This window comes from Dunckerocampus dactyliophorus, chromosome 11, assembly GCF_027744805.1.
Source record: "Dunckerocampus dactyliophorus isolate RoL2022-P2 chromosome 11, RoL_Ddac_1.1, whole genome shotgun sequence".
NCBI classification, from domain to species: Eukaryota; Metazoa; Chordata; class Actinopteri; order Syngnathiformes; family Syngnathidae; genus Dunckerocampus; species Dunckerocampus dactyliophorus.
In genome coordinates this window covers 23,270,577-23,298,461 of record NC_072829.1, presented here as the reverse complement: position 1 = coordinate 23,298,461, position 27,885 = coordinate 23,270,577, and the positions used below count along the sequence as shown (strand labels likewise).

General features: G+C 39.4%; 1 protein-coding gene across 2 annotated transcripts; it reads left to right on the top strand.

The window, feature by feature from the left end:
• ergic1 (endoplasmic reticulum-golgi intermediate compartment 1) lies at positions 1-27,885 on the top strand. 2 transcript variants are annotated; one of them, XM_054791956.1, is made up of 10 exons: positions 1-148; positions 9,030-9,091; positions 14,169-14,241; positions 15,267-15,361; positions 16,762-16,886; positions 18,573-18,677; positions 19,309-19,369; positions 19,775-19,875; positions 22,285-22,407; positions 24,194-27,885. In XM_054791956.1, exons 1-10 carry the CDS (start codon positions 129-131, stop codon positions 24,299-24,301), a joined length of 873 nt encoding a protein of 290 aa, XP_054647931.1. In that variant the 5' UTR covers positions 1-128; the 3' UTR covers positions 24,302-27,885. The 2 variants fall into 2 exon arrangements, with proteins under 2 accessions (XP_054647931.1, XP_054647932.1); XM_054791957.1 differs by lacking the exon at positions 18,573-18,677.

The window sequence follows — 27,885 nt, the reverse complement described above, 5'->3', positions numbered from 1 at the left end:
CAATCACATTGTGCAAAGCGTCCTAAGCTGACGTCAACCCGGTACCGATGAACAACCGGTAGCTTTGAGAAGAATCGTGTGGTCGCTGAGGTTTTGTCCCTTAATTCCCCACAAACCGTTCAAGCATCATGCCTTTCGATGTTAGGAGGTGAGTACGGGCCTTCCGCTTCTTTTTTGGAAGTTAGCATCCTTTGATCTGTGGGTGACTATAGCGGTGACTAATGAGCGAGGCAAAGTTGCTACGGTGGTCAACATCTGGCATGAATAGGCTTCATTGTGACATGTTTGGTTGTTTTCGCAGAATCCATGCTTAATTCTCCTTCTTGACGTTTCCTCATAATGTTTATTAGGCGTGGAGAAACTCCTTCGACGAGCCTCAGGGTTAAGAGCTTTATTGTGTGCTACATATGCTAAGGCTGCATACGTAGCACACAATGAGGGTCTAGTGTGAACTCACTCCATAACCAAAGTATAAAAGTCCCCCAATACACATTCATGATTCACGAGCAACAGTCCGTCAGTGTGTTGCAACTGCAATGCCTCTCCATTGATACCAGAGCACCAGACACGCCTACAAAGCTGTTGACACTATCAACACATGAATTCATAATCAACATCCTCATTCAAAAAAAAAGTACAGGATGTTTACTCCAAACTAACAATGTGGCCACTCACAATAGATGGTGGCAATAGAGCCATGTTTTGTCCAAATACCCATCCTCATTCATTAGGTTTAGTTTCTTTTTCAAATTATTAAATGAAAATATTTGCACTAAAAGGTAATGTACATGTACATTTTTATTGTGACTAGTGTTCTATTTAATTATTGTAATTGTCATGCAGAAACGTACAGAATCCGGTGTGTAGTTTGGGTTGGGACAGTCACTACGTGTGCATGCATAAAGTACCTGAATTATTGCATGAATTTGGTTAAAAGTAGATTTTTTAAATGCATATGAACACCTTAATTGCGTTCAACTGTGTAAGGATTGTCACACGGAGGCTATGCAATTGGAAACCACAACCCTCCTGAATGTGTAACACAGGTCACCAGGTGGTCAAATCCTGTTTAGATGCTCTGCACACTCATTACACAAGACCTGCATTGCCACACTCCGACAGACCTTCGTTGACCAATTAATTAGTGTAAGTTTCAGCAGAGTGTGTCACACCATACTGTCGGTTGCGCCATAGGTTGAAGCGCACATTTTCCCAGAACGATGTGCTGCACAGCACAGGATGTTCAATTCCGTGAACCGCATCAAAAATGTACTTTCTCAGGGACGGCTACTATTCTGCCTGTTATATTATTCTGAGTGCCAAATGCAGAGGAACCTGTAGGTTGAACACAACTCATTTGATTGTTTAGACTTGAGGATTGTGGTGTTGCGGGGAAAGTTGAAATGTAATGATGATGCTTTGAACAACATCACTTCATCATCAAGCTTCCCAGATAAAAATACTGACATACAGACATTAGTTGTTACTCTTCGGCGTTTAATTACAATTATACATTGCCAACTGTAGCCCTTTTTTCCTTAAACACGCAGCTAGCTCCTGGAAGTAATAAGAGTCCAACTGTGTTCTTAATATATTTTTATCACAAAACTTCCTTGTGAGCATCCTATTAGCTTGCCACTACAGAGAAACAGGATCCATAAGTGTGCTTCGTCACTTGTCTGTGATGTCATCAGCGGTCGACTCAAAAATGTTTACACAAATCAGGTTTTTATAGTTTTGAGATGATAGTTTTACATGTATAAAACAACTGTAAATGATGGAAGAAAGGGATAAACGTACATTTAAGGTTACTTTTACCTTCATTGAAGACTTTTCCCGAAGGCAGAATGTGTATGTTTATCAAAATGCTAACACTTGCAACGTTCTTTGGCTCCATTTTGGGTTATTGAGGTGAGAAACACTATTGAATTCAAGAAATGACTAATGGCAAAACACAAAGGTGGTGTCTGTGTTGAGCTTGCGGCCACATTGTGTCTTTTGGAACAGTCACGTTAAAGGGATAGTTTGGATTTTTTCGTCATGAAGTTGTATGACATCCCCATCAGCATTGTAGTCCATTAACAGCGACTTACCCCCCCAATTGGTCTCCTAAGGCCAGTTCCGGTCAGATTTCTGTGATGAAGAACGTAGCTCCGCTTAGTTGCTGGGGACAATTAAGTAAAGAGTTTGGCTTCTCAAAACAATATGCGTTCAAAATATGAATACATTTGCATCACATCAATGCCTTTGAAAAAAAATCACACCTCACAAAACGGTTGGTGTTATATCTGTCTCCCGCCGTATTCCTGCATACTATCGCCTGTGCATTCTTGTGTATGTGACGAAGACGCTCGCATCTACTTCCGCGACGGAGTGCCGCGGCCATCTTGTTTACGTATGTGTTCCACAACGGAAGAAGATGCGATTGTATTTGGCTCAGTAATATGCCTCATATTGAATTAATTTCCTGATCGATTTCTGTGCGTTATTTGCCTTTGTTTTCATAATTATTTGTAATTATTATTTGTAGATATTTTCTAATTATTTTACGTATAATTTACGTATAACATTAGTTAACATTAGCCAACCAAAGCTCAGCAAAACAGCATAAAGATCAGCTGACCACATCTTACCACAACTTGTCACCACTTGTTATAAATCCGCCAAACAGAAGACAAACCCGACAGGAGATATCTTCCCCCTCTAAAAGCCTCTCCGTTTCGAATTAGTACCCTATGTGCGCCGTTGAAAAATAAGACACATGATTTTTTACATATAATATCACAGTTTATCATATATTTAATATTATATCAAATATGTCTCATTGTGTGGTTGATGTTTTTGAAGTGTGCAGGAGTAGGGGGCATATGACTTTCAGTCAGATGTCTGAAGGGGTACGTGAAGTTTGGGAACCACTGCTCTAGATGAAACAATTTTTAAGAAGTAATGTAAATCCAATTAGTCCGTTCCAGAAAGCCAACAACATCAATGTTGAATTATTGTTTAACACATAGAAAAATGAAAGCGATAAATGAACATTTACGGTTACTTTTACATTTAGTTAAGTGATTCCTGATGTAACTGTTTCCAAAGACACGGTGTGGCAGCGAGATCAACACGGACACCACTTTTGTGATTTGCCATGAGTTATTTTTCAAATTCAATAGTGTTTCTCACCTCAATAACCCAAAATAGAGCCAAAGAAAGTTGAAAGTGCCAGCACGATGATAAATAAGGTGAGAAATACTATTTAATTCAGGAAATAAGTCATGGCAAAACAGGAAGGTGGTGTTAAAGAGGAAGGTGTTGAGCTCGCTGCCACATCCTGTGGATGGGAACAGTGACATCTTCAGTGAAGGTAAAAGTAACCTTAAATGTTCATTCGCCCCTTTCGTTTGTCATTTATATGCATTTCAAATTGTTTTATGCATGTAAAACTATAAAAACGTGTTTTGGGTTAACATTTTCAGAGTCAACCGCTCGTGACATCATAGACGGGCGGCATAGCTGACTTCCGGTTGCCATTTTGTTAGCAAGCTAAGGATACTGATAGGATGTTTTGTGATTAAAAATACACAAAGAATACAGTTAGACTCACGTATTGTATTAATAACACGACAAGACGCGCACCATATTTTAAGATGACAGGAAAATGTAAGCAAATTTAGGCAAATTTTTGGCGTATATTTTTAACATTAACTCAAAGACATGCTAACTGGGGAGAACGCTGACCGAGGTTCCGGTGTTTGTTTGTTTTGCACACATCAACAGCGCCTCTGCTGGTTGGAGCCAAGCAGTGCACTCCATTTTGCCACAATTGCCTCAAGACACCATCAGTTCAACAAAATCAACCACATTTTTAACCAGCTCTAGAATTAATAGATTATTTTCCATCCCTATGAATAACAAAAATACGGAAAATGATGATGTGCTGGACGCTAACAATATTATACACTTGATCCTGGTGGTTTTTATAGCCAAATTTAGAGTAGGTGTTAAATTAACTGAGTATTATTGAGAATTACCGACATGAGGCAAACAATTAATGGCTTAATTACACCACAGCTTAGAAAATGTTTTGCATAAGTATGTGTTATGAGAGCTAATTCAAGTAGCTTCTTGTATTTTTTTCTTGCCCTCATTGCCTCCACATTTTTGCAGTGGCAGCCAGCCAAACTGGAAATATTGTTCTTGTATGTGCTTGTTTATACTTGGGTTATTATAGACAGAGTTGAATTCAGTCCGATGTCTTCAGCCGTGCACACTTTTGTAACTCCGGTCAATGTTTTAATTGTAACTTTCAATGTTGTAGCCAAAAGTCCTAGGCAATGTGTTACTTTGCGGAGGACTCGTGAACAACTGACTCACGATGAGTCATACGCTTCATATGGTTTATTTAGTAAGATTTTTGTCTTTAAAAAGCAACCCCGTGTGTTTCATTTCTTGGGGTCAGCAGAGAGTGGACGGTACACTCTGTTCTCACTCACCACTAAACATTTTGAGGCCCTGTGGAGAGACGTGACGGAGTGAGGCAGACGTGCTGACAGCAATTCAGGAAATTGCAAGCGTCAAGGATGACCTCTCCGAGTCAACATTAATATTCATGATTACATAGTGTCCTCGAAGGGAGGAAATGAACGAGCGTATCAAAGGTGCAATCTCTTTAAAGAGTGTACTACGCACGTTCGCACAGCGCAAATCTGATCTTTATCTCCATCATGGTCATTACATGAGCGCAAATGCAACATCAAAAAAATGTTAGAATTGATCTGTTTAGAATATTATACCAAGTTGTTTAGTTGGATTGACAATGACATAGTGAAAGTCATCAGAAACATAAATAGAAGGTGGAACAGTTCAAAACTTGTTTAAAATGGGAGTAACATGGGAGACACAGTTCACAACATATAACCAATAGTAGCAATTTTCTATGCTACTATGACTATGACTTATAACATGCACTCAGCAAAAATATAAACACATCACGCATTGTGTTCTGGGGGGTTCCGCAATCCAGTCAGTATCTGGTGTGACCACCATTTGCCTCAAATACCGTATACTTGCGTATAGTATCATGACTATAATATCCTACTTGAGAGGAGTTTATTTCAGCCTCACATAAAATCAACAAGATTCAAGATTCAAGAGTTTTATTGTCATATGCATAGTAAAACAGGCAGTTATACTATACAATAGTGATAATGTAGCTGTAGTCAGTTATTACTGTATGTGTGATGTTAAGAGTGAAGCCGTGAGCACGTCAGGATGACCCCCGTACTGTTAAACTGCACACTTTGGACTGGCCTTTTATTGTGGCCAACCCAAGGCACACCTGTGCAATAATCATGCTGTCTAATCAGCATTTTGATATGCCACACCTGTGAGGTGGATGAATTATGAAGGCACCTTGACACAGATTTAGGCAGTATTTGAGATAGATAGGCCTTTTGTGTACGTAGAAAACGTTTTTTTTCCATCCTCCCATGAAAGTGTTGTATATCTCATGAAAAATGGAGCAAAAACAAAAGTGTATAGCTGGAGGTTTTTTTTAAAGAGCGAGGCTGGGCTGTCCTACCCTAGGAGGCACCAGAAGACCTCAGGGGAGTCGCAGCAGCTTGAGAACATAAAGCTGAAGCATATTTTTCAATCAATGTCAAAGGCAAAATGCATAGATTTTTAGTTCTTAGGGTGAGAGAGTGAACTAAGGTCTCAGGTGACCCACATAAAATATACAAAAAAACAACAACAATTATTTTCGAGGAGTACGTTTAGCCCCAACTGTATTATGTTCTCTGAGGGGAAGCTCATTGTGCCACTTTTTGCAAACCCCTGATGTAGATTACATGTGAAAAGGATGTCATCCTTAGTAGGCCTCTCATTGATTTACAAAATGTTAACTCCAGGCTGTTGTTGCAATCCATTACAGGACAATTTTACTTTTGGGATCAAATATTGTGGTAAAATCAACATATTGCCAGCTGGGCAAAATCACACACAGCTCTGCTGCCGCGTTATGACACATCCCAGGTTCCTTGCCCAATAAAACCCTCTTGTATTTGCCTTTATTGGTGTGCAACACGACTTGTACACAAAGAGTCACAAAGTGACGGCGTTGCCAAAAATTGTGTAATTACGACACCAGCGCTTGTTACGTGACGCACGTGTCTTAAGATGGACACCTGTGACAAATTCATTGTGTAACACATCCTGTTTTAGGGTGGACCATAAAAGTGGATGCACAAAACTTCACAATCCGTTCAGATGGCTGTGGGGCCTTTTCATTTGTTTGGGTAAATCTCTACCCCGTAGAGCAGGGGTATCCAAAGTGCGGCACTGGGGGCCATTTACGGCCCGTGGCTGTTTTTTTTTATTTATTTTTAATTGGCGCCCAGCACATTTCAACAATGTAATCTAACAAGAAAACTAAAAAAACAACAAGAGAAAACATTTAAAAATCAGTAGTGATTTGACAGGAATAGAGTCAAAATAATAAGAGACAAAAGTTGTAATCTAAAAAGAAAAAGTTGCAATTTTACAAGAATAACTTTGTAATATTACGAGGTAAAATAACGCCATTTTAGTTCGGTTTTTTTAAAGTCGTAATTTTATGACAAGCAAACAAAACAACAAATAAAGATGTAATTTTTGGAAATTTAGATTGCGAAAATGTTATAAAGTTATGAGAATAAAGTCAAAATATTATGGGAATAAAGTAAAAATTCCGGGAAGAGAATTTACAAGAAGAAAGTTGAAATAGTTGGAGGGGGAAAAAACAATAGCAGAAATGGGGAATTTTAGGAGAATAAAGTAAAAAAAATTAAGAGAAAAAAGTTGTATTCTAACAAGAAGTTACAATTTTACTAGAATAAATTCATAATATTATGAAGAAAAATAATGTAGTTTTAGTAGCGTAGAGTTTAAATATTAAAGAAAAATATGTTATTTTTTAAAAGTTGTAATATTACGATAAACCAAACAAAGTAAAGTTGTCATTGTTGGAAAAATAGGTTGGAGAAGAAGTTATAATATGGGAGACGTCATATTATGAAAAGAAAATTGACAAAGATTATTTAAGAAGAATGTTGAAATATTTAGAAAATGGAAAAAAAACAACAACAAAAATGTGAAACAAAGAGCAAAGATTGACATTGGTGCCAATAATACCCTTTTTGAAGTACAGTACTTGGGCGCCCCTGCTGTAGAAGAATAATGACCAAACTTTATCACCAAGCATATCAGTTTGGTTTGTGAGAGTGCAGTTAGGATATGGTAACCCTGATGAGGTTTGCGTTTCAGCTGAGGGGTGTGTGTGATGGCTGCATCAGTTCTGTTAATATTTTGCAATACCGTCAAACGATATCAAGTGTGGAATTCAAAAACTGGCTCAGCAACAGCTCCGAATCTTCCTTTCCGTCATCTGCTGAAAAGTGGGATATTTTAGTACACTTTACAATTGAAATCCATCATAATTTGTATCGAGGTCATCTGAGATGTGTTGCTAGGCGGAACTCATGCAAAAGTTAAGCAAAAACAATAATGAAAAAATAAAAAATGACCATTTTTTTCTTCGCTTATCATGACTGGCACACCTGTGAAAGGGTGTAGACACACTTAAAATGTAGAAAAACACCTAAAAATACTGACTTGCAGGTAAGAAAACCTCCCTTGCCCTTCTACATCCATGCTTAATATACTTTGTTTATGAGGAGCTTATTAACTGTCACAAATTGTCAGAAGTGTTTTCCTCCTCCTCGGTGACGCCACCCAGTCTTCTCTATGCGGTGTGACCCAAGGGCAGGAAATTTTTGAGTGGAAGTGGCCGAGCAAAAAGGCTGGATGGACCAAAGCTTGGACCCTGCTGGCAAAGAAGAAAAAAAACAAAGTGAAGTAGCAGGGTTCGGGCTGGACAGGAAGCCCTCCCTACCGCTTCCTCCCCCACCCATCATTGCCTCAGCCGTGATGATTTCACTGGCAGCTCTCTGTGGAAGAAATGTCAACAGATGTGACCGTTTTAGCAGGAGATGAGGAAGGAGTGCGCGAGGTTCTGTGCCGTCAGTGGTGCAGTTTAGGTCAAAAAATGTATCACTGCCCAAAAAGGACATGTGCGTGAGCTCATTCACCTAAATAGTTATGCTGTTGAGTCGCACATTTTCCCTCCTCTTCGCTCCTCAAATAGGTTTAAATAACATTACTTCAGAAGAGCTGAATGTGTCATTTGGTAATGACTCTCCCTCGCTTCTGATTCACCTCTCGATGACGACTTGTTGCAAAAGTTAGAATTTTTGTCTATCTATGTGCGTTTGGACAAGATACATAATGTACTGCTTAATCCAACACCAGATTGATATCTTTTTACATTCTCAACGACAGGTACATTTGCATTTACAAACAAACATATCAACATTTCAGGACGGCTACAATGGCAGTCAGTGTTCATAAAACTAAACAAAATGGTGGAACGGTGTATTTTTATTGAAATCTGTACGTTAGCAGTACACCTCCTGGTATGCGGAGGATGACGGCACCAGAATACCTTAATTCTCAGGCAGGGGGAACGGGAACTCAAATTATCACAAAAATAAATCGGTTTGTCTAACAAAAGTGAAAAGATTGTGAAACATTGCAAAATAAAAAATTGGATTAGTCCAAAGTATGATCTTATCATGATTTGGCCTTGTGTTTTCTTGGGTAAATGTTGTGTGTCAGGGACCTTTATTAAGGTCAGGTCAGAAATACATTGCAAACATTAGGCCTGTGTGTGTGTGTGTGTGTGTGTGTGTGTGTGTGTATGTGTGTGTGTGTGTGTGTGTGTGTGTGTGTGTGTGTGTGTGTGTGTGTGTGTGTTGCAGCCGTCTGCCCGGGCCTGCATAACTAATGGCTGTGTTCCAGAGCTAACATTCCAGCACTCCTCTGTAATATCGCACAGCCTGACGGGTACAAAGTGTGCTTCCCTTCTCTGCACGTAGTGTTTACCTTTTGAATCTTTTGTTTCTCACGTCTCTTTCCACCTTCTTCCTTTCTCTCCTCAGATTCGACATCTACAGGAAAGTACCAAAAGATCTCACCCAGCCCACATACACAGGAGCTTTCAGTGAGTGAAAACCACAAAGTTTGTTTTGTTTTTGTTTTTTTGGTCACAACATTTGTCCACTGAAGAGGCGTAAGCATATGGTTTTCTTTTTCTAAAATTGTGAAATATGGCTTTTGATACTTTTTAATGCATGTTTACTGCACCTGTTTCCTCCTATCCTACAAGTGAACGCTTTCAAACACAGCTTGTGATATAACGGCACAGCAACACAGTATGAAATTAAAATATGTCTTTACAACTCATTCAGAGGCTGTACATCGCAATAAAAGTGACTGTTATGTCTCTCTTTAATTGCCATTGTTCGCTCCCAACAAAGATCGCCAAGAATTGTTGTTGCTCACTGAGTTTACTGCGAAAACGTGGCCCCGAGTGTTTCAGCAGAAAATTGCACATCATGCACTAACCCCGACAAAGAGCTATAAAAGGATCCAGATGGTGTCAGTTTGGCTTTCCTTAGGGCCTATGTAACCTCTTCTGAAATGGTTCTATTATTATTTATATGGCCAAGAATATCTTGTGATGTATACTGTACTGTTATTGGGAGAGGCTGCAATGTACAGCTGTCACTTGCCACATCACGGTTTGAATTTAGCGGCTTCACTCTGTCAGTTTTTCAAACATGCATTAATTAATAAATCGTTCTGTTTGTGCTTGAATATGGCAATTAGTAGTAAAAAAAACTTTTAAAGCAAATTGTATGTATTTTTTTGCCTAAATTAAGCATTTTCAGGCATAAAAATGGCCAAATGAAGTAAAACAAAAAAAATAAGCCATTAAGAAGACGTACTGTATTCAAATTGTGAATGTAGTATTCTACAGTACATTGGTCACTATGTGTCAGTAATTGTTCGTTGAAACAAACACCACACTTGATGCTGGCTTCATCAGGCTGTGACCTTCAACTCTCACTGGATCGCTTCGCAGCCAAGTGTCAAAAGTTCTCCCCCGGAGTGCCATCTCCAGGTCGGGGATCAGATCCCTCCTCAAGTGGAGGAGTTTAAGTACCTGTGAGTCTTGTTCATGAGTGAGGGAAGGGTGGAATGCGAGATCTTCATACGAATTGGTGCAGCGTCCGCAGTGATGTGGACTCTGCATCGGCCCGTTGTGGTGAATAGGGAGCTGAGGCAAAAGGCAAAGCTCTCAATTTACCCTCACCTACGGTCATGAGCCTTGGGTAGTGACCGAAAGGACAAGATCGCTGGTGGCTGGACTCTCCCTTAGAGATAAGATGAGAAGCACTGTCATCCGGGAGAAACTCAGAGTAGAACCGCTGCTCCTCCGCATTGAGAGGATCTAGATGAGGTGGCTCGGGCAGCTGATCAGGATGCCTCCAGGGCATGTCCGACTGGTAGGAGGTCTTGGGGAAGACGCAGGACACATTGGGAAGAAAACGTCTCTCAACTGGCCTGGGAAGGCCTCGGGATTTGCCAGGAGGAGCTAGACAAACTGGCCGGGGAGAGGGAAGTCTGGGCATACCTGCTTAGGCTGCTGCCCCCAGGACCTGACCTCAGATAAGTGATAGAAGATGGATGGATGGATGGATACTCGCATCAATACAATATTATATGAAAGTAGAAGAATCCAAATAAAAATATGCACAAATGAAGGACAACCCTGTCAACAAACCACTGTAGGTTCAAAATTCCTTTATTATCACTCATCGTCCTTATGTCTCTGGCAAAAGGCACAAGTAAAGCAATGGTTTGTTTCGGGTTTGACTTTGGCTATGTCGACAATTGCTGATATTGGTGTGAATCAGGTTGAGGGGCCTTGAAAATAAGCGGGTTCCACTGTAGTAACAACGTGAAAGAAGATTAAATATGGTTTAATTGAAATGGATAAAGAATTGAACAAAGTGATAGTATTAACGTAGCTGACAGCTGTGATTCAAGTGCCTTCTGGCTGAGTCAGTGTGCACGGCGTTGTACCTGTTGACAATAATGACAACAATGTTAATGATGGCCGTGGGCATCATCTCCCACATTCCGTGTTTGTCACCAATAAGTCATCATGTAATCATGGCCCTTTTTTTGTTGTATTTTCACCACTTCAGAAGATCCCATGACACATCTTGGGCTCCTCTCAGTCATTTTCTCATATCGGTCACATGATGAAAGCGCAGAGAAGAACAAAAGGCTAGTCATATGCACACCTGATGACATCATGTTTAAGTGGTCCTGATTACAAATACCTTCCTGGATGACGGGGGAACGAGGCTGCTAAAGATGTACACTTCCCACCCAAGAGGAAAAGGATGCAAGTAGTTCCTGTGCCGAGTCACCACCCTTCCTGTCGCCATCTACTGTCTGGTCATAAAGGGCAATGGGTTGTTGTGGCTATCTGGACGGCTTGCTTAGAGGCAACCAGAAAGACCCCTGCTCCTGACAAAAGGCCAAATATTTGACCCCTGCCACGCTTGTTGGTCTGTTTTAGCGCCACATTCCTTTGGGGAATGGTGTTTTGTTCTAACAATACCTCTGTTTTGAACCACAGTGGCTTCCGGAGCCACCTCCCCTTAGCTGTGGACACAGTGTCATGTGTAATATTTGTTAGTCCTGCCTGAGCTGAAAGAAACTCTCATTGTTCTGTGCTCAAAATGGGCCTCGGGCAGAGCAGAGTCAAACGGTGCGCCTGTTTACAGAACAGCATACAGCATGCCTGCTAAAGTATTTACTTTTCAAGCTTGTTTGAGTCCGTGTGAGAACACTGAGAGAAAAATGACTTCATGTTATATCACTTTGCTTGTCAGTGTTTCCAAGTACTTTCCCCCCCAGTAAGAATAACTTTCAAGTGCTCTGTGCGTACGACTCTTCAGTTCAACCTGAATTACTTGCTTGTGTGTCATTGTGACATTGTTTTTTGTCAGTTAAACATTACCCAAAGCAGATCCTCTAGCAGCCACAAGTTTGGCTGTGACGCCCTGCCAACCGCAGGGTCATGTGACTGTGATCCTTGGAGACGGTTGCTATGTAAACACGCCTCACCTGCTGAGTGAAAGCTTTCTGGCCGAGGCTTCTCACCATAGCGGTCAGACTGCAGTTGTGCAGGCACATCAGCTCCTTCCCTATTTATTGTGGTACACACATTACAACATTTTATACAAGCACTTAGATGATTAGTTTCACTTCTGAAATTAAACTGCCAGACTGCTTCTCCTATTGAGCGTCCCCACACAGAGGCTGATGCTCTTTAATAATTTTATTCTGACCTGAACACATCAACAGCAGTGCAATTCAAATACTATATATGTAACGCCAACTCACAAACCTCCACACAGTCCTCCTCGGGATGACGCTTCCACATTGTCACTAGACGACCCGAGATGCATTCACTGACACTCTGAAAATCACAAGAACTTCTTTATTATACACATATGTGTGGTCTAAATAAACAGAAAGGCAAAGAAAACCAATAGGTGGATATTCTTGTCACTCACCAGCGTAACTCTTACTGCGAAACAGTACAATGCTTGGAAATCCCAGAAAATACATCTACACACAAAACATGTGAATTCAACTTAAATTACGTGGTGTCTTTGAATGCAACCTTTCATGGCTCATAATAGCTCACTTGTGTGATTCAAATGTTCTGTACTATTAAAGAGACTAGTGTTAAGCAAATAGATTTTCAGACGTGTGGTATCTTTTATTTTTATTTTATTATTTTTTTTATTCATGACAATAAAACTCTTGAATCTTGAATCTTTAGCTCGATTGAAATCCTTGCCCTGCGATTGGCTGGCGACCAGTCCAGGGTGTACCCCGCTTCTCACCTGAAGCCAGCTGGGATAGGTTCCAGCATTCCCCCGCAATCCTAATGAGAATAAGGGACATAGAAAATGGATGGACGGATAAACGTGTGCTGTCATTTGTGTTTCTGTTCATAAAATTGAGTAGAAATTGGCATATTTCACACATAGTTGCAAAACTGTGATTAATCTGATTAAAATGTATAAACATTTGGCAGTCCTAGAAAAAAGAAGTTGTCACAGATGCGCCTTATGTACACTACATTTGCAACTAAAATTTACACGAAAACCAAAACCTGCAAAAACCCATAGGAAATAATGCAAATCCAATTAATCCATTCCAGACACCCAAAAATATTAACAAAAAATACATTTTTATAAAGCATCATTGTAATTTTGCATGCAGAAAACAATGCAATGACAAATGGGTGGAACTTATAGTTGATGCGGACTCCCGTACATCCGGGCAAGATGGAATTCTATAGCGTTTCTCACCTGCTTTATCAAAGTGCTGGCACTTGCAACTTTCTTTGACCCCACGGTGGGTTATTTAGCAGTCACACTCAATAAAAATGGACGGACAGTGAGTCAGCAACGCATAGGGTGCCTTGTTTGGGCACTCGATTTCACAGAATGATGCAGTACAGGCCAAACAGAGTAGTTTGTTACATGCAATACTGTACGAAAACCAAGGCAATGTTTTGGTAAAAATTGTTGACGAAAACTGAGGCGTACAATTATCGAGGTTTGACTGTATCTCTTATTTAATGGTTCTCTATTATGCAAAATGTACTTAATTAATGTTATAACAGTGAGGTATGTCCTTTGAGCTTGTTTATGAGCAAGCATGTAAAAAAAAAAAGTGTAAAAATACTTTTAATTTTGAAATGCCATATTTGCTCAAATAGTGCCCTTTACTGTACTATAGAAGCTCTGTCTCAATTAGACACAACAATTGAGCCAAGGGTGGTTACTTTGTCTCCAGAAGCTTAAATATGCAGGACACAATGAGTTCACCTCCCTCATGGTGTCCCGCTGTGATGGCATTTAATGTGTAATTAGTGGAGGAGGGTGTCCAAAAACCAGCGATACAGCAAGCTTAGCACCACCATTAGAGCTGCTATTCAGAGAAACTTATTTACAGCCTCAGCGATTTCATGTCAGTCCCGCATGTCGCACGTCCAACCTCGCCTCCTTCATTTGGTTTGCATCATCCTTTGAAAATAGTCACATAATATGTGAGAAATGCCAAATGTGATGTTCGTGTCTGCCTTTCTGTGTGTTTGAAGCAAGGTACTCATTCACACTCTGCTCTCCTTTGCCCCCCAGTTTCCATCCTCTGCTGCGTCTTCATACTTTTCCTCTTCCTCTCAGAGTTGACGGGATTCATAGCTACTGAAATGTAGGTAACACACTTTGCTAAATACGAGTATATGTTGAAACATCCTGGATGGCAGCAGCATGCACTGCCCACTTTGTTGCTACACTCGTACGAAACCTGCAGTCTGGAATACCCAGCACCCGAACGTCATCAGAAATGTCACTGCCTCCATTTTGACGCTTGTCAGAGCCAGTGACTGGAGTCTCTTTTGTCACAGGAAATTGTCTTTGTATGTGCATCAGCCTCCAGGCAATCTGTAATAAAGCAAGGCATGAAGTGAGGTGTGACGGCACGGAAATTACGCTGGCACAGATACACAAATCCTCCAATATATTCCCAATGATTATCAATGTATATTTAGATACTGCGTTATTTATTTTACTGTACTGACGGAGACAAGCCTCACTGGCCAATGAAACATATCCCCCAATTTTTTTTGTAAAATTTTGATCTTTTGCAGTTTCTGCAGAATTCAAAAAAAAAAAAAAAAAAAGAGAGATACAGTGGATCAGAATCTGATTTTTTCACTTTCCAAATCAGTGTTTCCCACAGATGATAATAATAGAAAGTAATGGAATCAACTGTGCAGACAGTAAAACAGAATTTTGTCACAGATTCACCTCACAAATCTCACTTTTTAATAGTCACACAAGTGTAAAAATTTGTTTGCCTCCCCGCTATTAATAGTGAAACGTAATCAAAATGCAACTGTCCTCCTTAACGTTGATAACCTGAATGTGAGGTTGGGCCATCTTTTGGAACACGAAAGAAAAAGCAAAACAAGTTGCTGAAATCTCAAGTGACCTCATGTACATATGGCAGCGGTTTAAAGTCCAAGGTTCTGGGCAGGTTTAGAGGCACATTCCTGAAGGTTTTGGTGGAATTCCGAATTGTCCTATACTGTATGCCCAAACTCAGGGACGTCTCGCTGAGCGTGTGTTTCATCGGACAGTAATGCTAGAGCACCAGGATCCCAAGCAAATAATGTGCTGAAGTTATGTTATTGTATTATTGAACTGTAACCAACTTTGTTCTTGCATTCGCAGTGTAAATGAACTGTATGTGGATGATCCAGATAAAGACAGTGGTGGGAAGATAGAAGTGAGTTTAAACATCAGTTTGCCAAACTTACACTGTGATTGTGAGTATATACACAATATATACACATATACTCTTTCTCCGCCTTTCACTTGTATGTTGTCTGTTTTACACTGTCTGTAGCGTCATTTGCCATGCCCTTTCATTTACACGTCGTAGATAAAGTGTCATCGTGATTTGCTCACACGGCCTGTGTTTTGGCATGCTCCCACTTAGTGCCACACATATCTTAACGTCTGGCCCTGTTTCATCTGCCTTTGGCATCAAGTGGCCTCGGTTGGCAGTGTCGGGCAGTTTTATTTTCTCTCCTCATGACTCCCCTCAGAAACTATGACCCCCTACAACAAGTCAAACAAGCAACCAGAAGACTCAAGCATTCATTCGTAATAAGAGCCCACAGATTTACTCAATGCTAACAAAAAACAGTGACTCTAATGAATGACAGTGTGAAAAATTGGGTCCAGATTTCTGTGGAAGACACTTTGGCATACAGAAAAACAGCTGCTGGCCTTGTGTTATGACAAGATCACTCGTAACTTGCCAAACAAAAGCCAGACTAAAATCCTAACTATGATGTCCACAGTGCTTTTTGCAAGACACACGCTGGCCTTTCTACCTGAAATGTAAAATGTGATATTTTCCAGGCTTATGGAGAATAATGTCATCGCATATCCTGTATCTGCTGTTCCAGAATTAGACATCACCTTCCTCCGCTGACCTTTAGCATGTTACCAGGCCTTGATGCATGACTTTGTTGGAAAAGCAGAACCCGCCTCTTAATAACCTCATTGTCATCGTCTTCTCCCCCACCCCAGACTCACATCTTGGTACGCTTAATCTCTTAAAAAGGAGAAACACACCTTCATATCGCGGTGCTGTATTTTGGGATTGTAGATGTAGATGTAGATTGTAGATGTTTTATGCAGAACAGCTTTATTTTCAGGGGATCAAAAGTGTTTGGACTAAATGACAGCAGCGTAGCCGAATGTATTGCGATCGCTCCTCGACAGCTACGTTTGATAGCCACTACATTTCATAATACAAAGCAATAGTAAGACTCCACAAATTCTGCATAATTGTTGAAGTTTCTTCCTTTCGCCCGGCCTTCACTGCAGCTTCCTTTTATTTTTCCGCTTGTTTGTGAGTCGTGCTGTCCTTACTTTCTTTTTTCTTCAAGAAGTGAAAGCATGCGCTATTGGCCTGAGACCAGGCCACTGTGCAGAAATACTTCTAAATCAAAGTGTACATGCATCATTTCCTCAAAAACGGGTTCCCATTTGATATGAGTCGATTCTCTGCTGTTAATTTCTTGATATAATCCACTTAAACAATACAATACAGTATATACACATCATTGTATCTTTAATGTTCTTTAGATTATGCTTCTATCAGCTGATGTGAAAAGAAAAGAACCTAAACAGGACACCGCACACTGTCTTCCAGTGGTGGGGTTGGATATCCAAGATGAGATGGGCCGCCATGAGGTCGGCCACATTGACAACTCAATGAAAGTTCCTCTCAGCCAAGGAGCCGGTTGCCGCTTTGAAGGAGAGTTCACAATCAACAAAGTAAGTGTCACACATACACTTGTTGCTTCCGGTGTCCGGACCCCGTGAAGCCCAGCGTGTCGTCCAACTAACTGGCTCATGCGTCAGTCTCTCCGCAAAGACACGCAATCATTAACCCAGCAGTTGTACGTTTAACACGTTCACCCATGTAATAATTGAAAATGTGTCAAGTGGGACGGTTTGTTGTCCTGAGGGTGAAAAAAGCTTAATTTTCCGAACCCCAAGGTGTTACTTGTTAACTACAGTCTCCTGCCAGAGCATTAGGTCCGAAACACAGCTAGATAGCTACATATCTACTGGAGAACAGCGCAGCATAAAGCGAAAGCTCACGTTGTGTTGCGTGGGGAAAGCCTGCCCCTACCAGGTGTGACAGTACTGTATAATACCCAGTTCGATTATTGCCCCAGGCAAAGGAGTGGTCTGCAGAAGAAATGGTCCTTCAATTATTCTTAAACTTACCTACTGGGTGCTGAATCAGAGCAACTGGACTCGCTTCATTTTTAACTTCTTGTTTCACTTCTCATCCAGGTTATGTGCAAATGCTATGATTCAACTCTCCTGATGTTACATTTACTGAACACCTTTACACACACTTTTATTGTAGCTGAACTGATCACAAAACTTGTTTTGTCCTGGCACAACGTGTTATTTTTCACTACCACAAATTCAAACTGCACTTTAATGTCTTTGCATTAAAGGGACTGTTTGCAACTGGCTCAAAATGACACCGTCGCCGCTTAGCAAAGACTCCTGCATGTGTGTGTGTGTTACCTGGGGCTCAGCTTACGTGCTCGGCGCAGGACGAGGACGGGATATTATGCTAGCAAAACATTCAAAAGTCATCGAGGCAGCCCCTTAACCGTTGCAAACGGTCATTTTAAATTTAAAATTATTATTATAACATATTAGATAAATGAGAAGTTTTCATTAAAACGTTTCTGCAATTTGGGATCACCATTTGTCATTGAAGGGTGATGGTGGGTCCCACAGCCAAACCAGTTGAGAACCAATGCTCTAAAATATGCTAGAAGTTACTAGGCAGTTCATTTTTGATTCGAGCATGAACCAGTAGTGTATTCAACTTTTGACAGTTTAAAAAAATATTTTAGCTCATTTTGAATTTGGAGTTTTTATTAGCTGTACACTATAATCATCAAAGTTATCGAGAAATGCATTCTTGAAATATTTCACTCTGTGTGTAGTGAATCTATAGAATGTGAGTTTCACTTGTTGAATTTCAAAAATATTCAAATTCATTGAGATGTGTCTGTGACAGTACCGCAGCTCCTTAAAGCCTTGTGTCATTGTTTGTGTCACGTCCAGCTGAAAGATACTCATTTAAACTGACAAAAGTGCGATTTTAATTAAAAATCCTGCCGGGGTATGAATCATTGTGGGCTCGTCAGAATGGTACAAAATGGTACAAAAACTATAGCTTCGTCAGAATGGTACAAAAATATTAAAAACAGCGTATTGTTAAATCAGTACATCTCTGATAGCCTCAATCAAAACTGTGCATTATCACGGAGGTAAGGGCAGCTTTACAGTACAGCTTTTAATTTGACTATGCGAGACTACCTAATGTTGTGGCTACCAAGTTTATACGTATTGCAGATGTTTGTGGTTTAACTGACGCATACTCTCCTCCACTCTATTTATAATATTTGTCTGTGCATGTGTGATCAGGTGCCAGGAAACTTCCACGTGTCCACACACAGCGCCACAGCCCAGCCCCAAAATCCTGACATGACCCACATTATCCACAAGCTGGCCTTTGGGGAAAAGCTTCAGGTTGAGATGGACACACAAACACAGACACACCATCTAAGGTTTCATTATGCTATAGCGTCACGGCTCATCCGCAGAAATGGGACAAACGGTTGTAATTTTATGAGAATAATGTCAAAATACTAAGAGAAAAAAGTTATATTCTAGCGTGGAAAATAGTAAAAGAATAAAGTTGTACTATTATGAGGAAAAATAATGTCATTTTGGTAGCATAGAGTTGAAATATTAAAGAAAACATGTTTTTTTAAGTCATTATATTCTGACAAAACAAAATAAACAAAATTAAGTTGGGGTAAAAGTTATAAATTATCAGAATAAAGTCATAATTCTTTTACAAAGATTATTTAAGAAGAAGGTTGAAGTATTTTTGAACATTTAAAAAAAATCAACAGCAAAAATAGGAAAAGAGGAGCAAAGATCGAAGTTCATAATAATAATACGCTTTTTCAGCTATATCACAAAGCTGAGATGGAGGTTATTTATTCTTGAAATCAATGCTGTATAACTTCTTAGCATATCAAGGTGGCCCATGCATCCTTTCATTTTTCAGTATGTGACCCTCGGTGGAAAAAGTTTGGATACCCATGTTTTAGAGTCAAAAAACAACTCATACCTTCCTTTGTCTGTCACGCAGGTGCAAAAAGTCCAAGGCGCCTTCAATGCTTTAGGCGGAGCTGACAGGCTGTCCTCTAATCGTACGTAATTACACACTACTTCATCATGATTACAGTGTGTGATGTGATGGAAAGCTGGCTGATTGAATCCAAACCTGATGCAAACGTATGCAAACCGATGGCATTTCAGAAAGTTACCAGCGGGCGCTGTGGTCCCTGCAATGTGATAAGACAGCAACATAGTTTTGTTAGATTTGTAATTATATCACTTTGTCCGAATACTTTTGAGCTCCTGAAAATTGAGGTGATGTAATAATAATAATAATATTAATCAGTAATTAGGATAGCTAACTTTTTGAAAACTCAAATGTCACCTTACAAAGCAAGTCAAACATTTTCTTTTAATAAAGTTAAATTCATTCAAATTAACAGTGAATAAAAATAAATAATTAAAAAAAGGCTATAACTTGTGAATTTCCCTTGCAGCGCTCGCCTCACATGACTACATCCTGAAGATTGTTCCAACAGTTTACGAAGATCTGTCGGGCAAACAGAGGTTCTCCTACCAGTACACGGTGGCAAACAAGGTGCTGTAATCCTTCCCCTCTTCCTGTTGGCGTACCATTGAAAGCCACACACCCCTGTAAAAAAAAATCTAGGGTTTTCATGTGATAAAACGAAAACACAGTACAGTGTATTGTTTCAGTACTTTTTTGGAAGACAAATATTCAGCTGTAGATTCAATTGATAATATAAAGCCCTTTATCCAGATTGTTGCCAAAACATAATAGATTTTTCCATTCCGTATTGTGCATGTGCACAATGTATTAGCATAGCATTGGCAGGTCAAATTCTTCTTCTGCTATCTAGCAGATGTTTAGTCCCAAATGTCCCAAAAAAACACATCCAGTCTTAGTGGAAAAAAACTTCATATTTTAACACGGCCGTGTTCACCTTCTATCAGAGATGTGGACTCAAGTCACGCGACTTGGACTCGAGTCATAATTTTGATGACTTTGGCCTCCACAGTATCATCAGACTTGCAACTCGACTTGGACTTTGACGTGACTCGATTCAGACTTTAGTCTGATGACTTGAAAACACTTGTTTGTGGAGTAAAATGTGTCCCCATTCTAAGTGTTCAGCTAAGATGTCATTTCCAGCAAGACTACCAAATTTTCCCACAGAATCTGCCTCATTGAATGCATTTTTTAGCACACAGTCAGGTGTAACAACAAATAATTAGGGTGTGGCTTACATATTTGGGAGCGCCAGACGGCTGGAGAGTGGTAGAACATTATTGGCATGCACATGCGTGCACAGGTATGATGACTATATCTTGAACGTCTTCAGAAGTTCATTTGTTGTTGTACTGGTTTGCACTGACTAAATCCTGAATGCTATGTCAGCACTCGGGGTGTCACGAGACACACGAGATTGAGTCTGCGCGAATGAGATTTTAACGTTTACTTTTAAGAAAAGCACAATCAAAAAAATATTTTAAAAATATGACAATATATTGGAATTTACTAATTTAATTTGTACTACGTTACACTCTGCACTTTGTGTGTATGCTACTAGCCCCGTCTCCACCCACCAAGACAAAGAGCATGTATAACGGACAAAATCGCTCACTCCGTTCATGCTGTTGTTCTATGGAACAAACGCGCCACAGTACTGAAACCAATGCACAGAGTGAACTCTCTTCCTGCCCGTTTGAACGCAAGAGACAAGGAAAACAGACACGCATGCACATGGCAATGTATTGAAGCTGACAAAATTAGTTCATTTTCATTTATTGTATGATTAATTAATTTGCTTATCAAGGTCCCAGGCCTAGTGCCCACAAGACGTTTTTTTTCTGAACAAGACACCTTGTCCCGTTTTAATCTCGCGAGATCTTGTGACACCCCCAGACAGCACTGGCAGTGATTAACACCGGGATGTGGCAACATGCTCCCGAGGAGAATTGAATTTGCATTCGTAAATTACGAGGTCATGGTATTTTATTTGGTGAACGGTTAACAGTGCGTATGACTTGTAAGGACTCGAAAATGTCAAGACTATGACTTCGAACTTGACTCGACCTGTCTTGCATTGATTTGAGACCTGACTTGGAGTTGCATGTCTTTACTTCAGACTTGACTTGAGACTTAGTTGAGACTTGCAAACTGACTTTCTCCCACCTCTGCCTTCTACAGCCATGGAAAAAATGTTTAGACCACCCTTGTTTCTTCAGTTTATTGATCCATTTTAATGCCTGCTACAACTAAAGGTACATTTGTTTGGACAAATATAACAATGACAACAAAAATAGCTCATAAGAGTTTAATTTAAGAGCTGATATCTAGCAACTTCCATGGTTTTGTTGATAATAACCAAAATCACTTAAGTTCTTACATGAATAGCTATAGCATTGTACTGCCAAAAAACGTAACTCTTATGAGCTATTTTTGTTGTCATTGTTGTATTTGTCCAAACAAAGGTACCTTTAGTTGTATCAGGCATTCAAATGAACAAGAAACTGAAGACACAAGGGTGGTCTAATCATTTTTTCCATGACTGTGTGACTGTTGCGTAGATGTGCACACTTTCCTGGTAAATCACTCCTGGTGAGCGGAAACAATGTTAAGAAAAAAAACCTTCGCACACCTCTGATGAGTGCGCCGATGGACACTTTAAGGGTCATCAAGGAGGATGAGGAGGCCATTATACTGTAAATGTGTATTACTGGGTATTTGTTTTCATATGGCATAACCAAAGCACCTCCATCCACTAACTCCATCTGATTTTGGTTAAAATTCCTTCTTAATGAATCAAGTTTGGTGACTTTTTTTTATCAGAAAATGATGCTATTATGACTCATAAATGACACAGTCTCAAGATAAGGATGCAATTATCCGAGCATTCGGGCTAGTTTGACACTCTTGGTTACTATCTGGCTTCCCTCAGCCCACTGAATGTGTAACACGCATGTTTTGACTGTCCCCTCGCAGGAGTATGTTGCTTACAGTCACACGGGCAGGATCATACCGGCCATCTGGTTTCGATACGACCTGAGTCCAATCACAGTAAAATACACAGAGAGGAGGCAGCCCCTTTACCGCTTCATCACCACTGTGAGTCACTCTTCTCTGGCTTTAGTAGCAGGAAACGAATCCAAAAGTCACTTTATTTACGTTGAAAACGCTTAAGTTGTTGCAGGAAACAAATGGCAACCCTCTGGGGGAGTCAGTGGAGGCATTTAGGTGGTAAAAGTATCTATCAATAATAATAATAATAATAATAATAATATAATTGCTTTAATTTACATTTTTACTGTTTACATTGTTTTTGTCTGATTCTGTACTAAAAGTAGTCAAGTTTTTGGTCTTCAAGTTGAACCCCCCCCCCCCCCCCCCCCCCCCCCCCCCCCCCACCACCACCACCACCACCACCACCACCACCCACCCAATTTTATTTTTAGACAAACAGAAAAAAATGGACAATTTGGAGGTACATGCTTTTCATTGAACTTCATCAACATACCTTCTTTTCGACTGTACTTATTGTTGCTGTACACTGACTTTTGTTACGTTATTTTGTGTTTTATTTCAAAATTATACATATTTCGAAAAGGTTAATTGTTTCAAGACCCGACCGCCATAATTTCCGAAGTAGGATTCTATATTAAGAAATGGAATATTTTTGTAGTTATGACATAGAAAACCTGTTTATGATCTTCTAAGTAAGGGTTTTTAACATTGCAGTATTAGAGCCCTGTAGACATGAAGTAACACCCCTATAGTCACCTTCACATTTGTATTACCCACTATAGTAGCTATAGTCAGAGAAAATAAGACATACATATTAGACATAAATAACATAACAGACTCACACGTTAGCAGTTAGTGTGTGTGTGTTTTTACTGGACAGTGTACTTCCTGCAGTGGATTGTCTTATCAATGTATTGTAATGGCAGCTTTAAATGGCTTTGCACTCGTATTACCCAATATAGTAGACATAACAAGGGGAAATAAGCCCATTAAGATGTCAATTAAACTCCTGCTCGTGTGTGTCACAGTAAATGTGTTCCCTAGGGGACCTTAGTGGCAGACGGACAGATGTGTGGAGGACAGGTAGTGACGTCGGAGGTTCAGAGTTGAGTTTTATCTTGTTGAGGGTTATGACCCCAGCAGTGGCCCGTGCTATTATTATGATTATTATGTTATTATTATTATTGTGCCTGTTGTGAGATAATTTAAACCTGCAATAAATGTCTGTTCTGGCCATCACAAACAATTACTGACACCTAGTGGCTAATGTAGAATACTACATTCACAATTATAATGCTTCTTCTGCCTTGTATTTGTATTTTTGTTCATTTAGCCATTTTTATGCTTGAAAATGCTTAATTTAGGCTAACAATAAGTAAAATTTGCTTAAATATGCATTTTTTAAAACTAATAACAGGCCGTGTTCAACCACGAAAAAGCGATCATTTATCAATTGATGTTCCAACCGTGATGTAGCGAGGGACATCTGTATATGTTTTCTTCCAATGATCGTATTCCACAGTATGGAAACACTTGCTTTTCATTGGATAGCAACACTATTTTGTATTCATTTGAATACATTTTGATCTCCACCTGATACTCTATACTATATTTGTATTTTGTCATTTGTGTTCTCCTGCTTACATGATACAAAGTTGCGAGGACTAAATTGCTCCACCCATTTGTGTTGGTTTCACGGTGACTTAAAGGAACTTAAAAGCTGGTGATGACTGTGCTTATGACTCATGACTCGGCATTTGTGAGTCAACTCTTTGCTTGCATTCCTGCTTGTGATTACATGCACTTGACACACATAGGAAGCCAGCTACAAGCATTCAAAAAGTGACAGATTGTATCGCTCTGTGTGTAGATCTGCGCCATCGTGGGTGGGACATTCACGGTGGCGGGCATCATTGACTCCTGCATATTCACCGCCTCCGAGGCCTGGAAGAAGATTCAGATTGGAAAGATGTCCTGAGGACTACTCCAACAACCCTCCTCCCCGGACCCCCATCCCCCCCGTGACTTATTTATAAGTGCAAAGTAGCCTGTTAGCTAAATCCAATCCTGCTTCGGCCAACTTCCTTGTAGAGAAGGTATGGTGGTGACCAGGGAAGGGGTTCCAGCACTGTGTGGATCTCACTATCAGGCTACACGCTTCCATCTCAGTTACTGACACGACCCTCAGGCTCGCTGTGTTCTGTGACGCGTGGTTGCTGACTATCACATGTCTGCTTCCTACGTCGAAGTTTAGAGTGTGTCGGGGGTCAGCCAAGGGAGCAAAGGCGTACTGAAACTGATGCTTTTTATAATGAAGTTGATTTTTTTTTAAAAACACTAGTCGTATTTTTTTTAAGGCAAACACATCTTCACTATATTTTTTTTCGACTGTCTGCCTCAGAAGTTTACAGTAGAGTAAATGTTTTGGTTTTTTTAGACCCGTCCTCCCCCCTTACAGTACATTATATACATTACACTACGCAGATCACCGTGTCCTCTTTAGAACATTTTACCAGAACACTACAGTCATCCCTCGCAATATCGCGTTTTTTCAGAAATGAATTACCGGTAACTCATTCCATCCCAGCCATTTTTCAAAAGACAACCCCTACAGTCCCGCCCATTTTAGACCATTCTCACTGATCTTTCAAGGCGCACAGAATATTGTGTTCTGTGTTCTATATAAACATGAAACCTACCAAAAGAAAGATTAGACGCCTGTCTTTCATCAGGAAAAAAATGAGTTTGTTTGTTTCTACCGTTTTCCGTTCTTTAGTGATCAGCAGTAGAACGTAGGTAAGTTCCAGGAAAATATCAGCTCTTTTGTGACCGCTCAAATATCTAAACAACTACACCAACATAAACAACACAAAAATGGTTGTTTTACATCAATATAAGAATTTATTAACAAATATAACACCATGAACTATTTACAATTTTCACATTTGGAGCTGAACTATGTGTGTGCGCATGCGTGCACGCGTGTGCGCATGTGCATGCGTTAAAATTTCACTACAACCTGCATGCTACACTCCTCCACGCTCTCTCACGTCCTGCTTCCTGCCATGTGTGATTTGTCCTAACATGAGCCCTGCCGAGCTCACATCAAGTGCACTTCTGCCACCTTGTGGCCATTTTTATGGCTTAAAAGTGCTCTGAAGTGTAAATGCATTAGTGGAGAAGTTGTATCATCACCCCTTTTTGTCTCTCGCGCAAAAAAAATGTAAAAGACGTATGAAGACGTTGTTGGGATCGGGCGTTCGGGATTATAAAAAGTACGTCTTTGGTATTGAATGAGCTAATGAATAAATCATCACTGTTTCGTAGTAGATTATGGCCTATTATTTAAAAACCATTTAAAAACATGTTAAAATACAAGTGATATGTAGTATTCTGGTCAATAATGACACAAAACATTGAGACCAGTGATGTGCATAACATAGTGATATTGTTTCCGATCCGATACTGAGTATTTTACTTATTTATTTTAAATCCTGAAATGTATTGAGGTTGCGGGGTGATTCATCATATCCAAGCTAGTATTACAACAACAACAAAAAACAGAGGGCACATTTATATAAAATTTGTGAAAATTGTATTTTAAGAAAAATATTAAGACCATTAAAATAAAGGATTAATTATAAAGAACTACTGAAAACTATTCTCACCTGGCTTCGTTTACGATTGGCCATTGTTTCAACAAAGATTATCTCAAGTATCTAAAGTATCTATATTTTGATTTGAGAAGCGATTTTAGAGCATGAAGAGCTGGTATCGGAAGCATTCACATTTCAGGATCAATCCGCACATCACTAATTGAGTCGTTACCTTACATTGCATTCCCTTAACACTGCATGACGTCAGTCATAGCATGTCTGACATGATAGAGTGGGGAAAAAAGTTATCCTCCCATCTCGTGTGGAAGTGGTACGTTTTTAAGTTTAGAAAAAATATAAATTTGAGGCTAACTGGTTAGCTTGCTAGCTTTGTAGCTCAGTAGCTTGCTAGCTAGCGGCTGCCTAGAGTCTCTGCAGCATAAGAGTTGCAATGTGGTGTAAACAATGAATACTAGGAGTGTAAAGGTGACTATAGGAGTGTTATTTCATGTCTACAGGGCTCAATGTTAAAAAGTGTATTTAGAAAGTCATAAACGGGTCTAACTCCGAAAACATTCCATTTATTCAATATCGCAGAAATTCGTGGGCAGGCCTGGAACCACTTAACCTGTATATACGCGGGACGACTGTACTGTACATCCAACAAAGCCTTTTTAAATTGTTTTAGCCCAGTTTTGTTTGAAAATGTGGTGACAACTGTATGTGTTTTTTTTTTCTTCCTTTTTACCGCATTTTAGGGCCACACTTTGCTGTACCAATAATGTTGAAACTTTGGATTTTACGAGAATAAAGCTATAATATGAAAAAAGTCACAATTACTCAGAAAGTAATATTGCTGCAAAAATGCAACTTAAAATGTTTTTTTTTTTTTTTTTTTTTTTTACAGAATTAAAGAATATGATGAAGAAAAAAAGAATAAAGTCGTCAGAAAATGATTCTTAGAACAAAATACTGATATTGTGGCAAAAACCTAACATTTTCCAAAAGTACAGTCCTAATATTGTAAGAAAAAAACTAATATCACCAACTAATACTAATGTGCAAAAATATGTGCGAATAAAATATTTCTAGATATTAAATCAATATTAAAGTCCTAATTTGGGGAAAAATAGTTTTATGAAAATGAAGGCATAATTAAGAAACATGTTTAGATTTTCCGAGATTATAAAATACTAATATTGTGGCAAAAACAAAATCTAAACAGTAAAATCGTCATCCTACAAGAAAAACCCCCACTGAGTTTTACAAGAATAAACAAATATGCATTCACATTATACACGAATGTGACAAGAATATTTGAAAAAAAGCTGTAATACGAGAATGAACTTGTATTACAAGCATCGACTTGAGCTGACTTGCTGTTTAAGAATGTCCTGTTTGATGTGTCATCAAGTTTCATCACATCAACACATCAACCATCATCACGGAGCGTTTCATGTGACTGTACATTGTGTTAGTTGTGTGTTTTTAACAAATATGAATGATATTACCTGATGAAAAGGGTTCAGTGGGAATTTTGTTCTTTTGAATTTTATTCTCTTGATATTACTCTTGACTATTCTTGTTTTGTTTTGGTTTTTGTATTTTTTTTCAGTATGATCCCAACACTCGTGTTTTAGTTAGTTTTTGGGTTTTTTTTTACTTATTTTGGCTGTTTTGGTTAACAGTTGTATGGATGTAGGTCAGCCCTTTCACCCCCATTTTACAATTGTGTATTGAAATTCTGTGTCATATAAATGAATTCATTCAGTCCTTCAGACGGATTGTTAATGAAAATTACCTGCTATATTTATTTTGACATGTTTCTGTTGCGATCTATTGGCTTTTGTCAAGCCAAGTTCTCAATTTCAGGTAAACAACAAAAAAAATACAACATGGTACTTTTTTGTAAAGTGAAACAGATAGGGTGTTGGTTAATTTCATAATAAAAGCTCAGTAGCTGAAC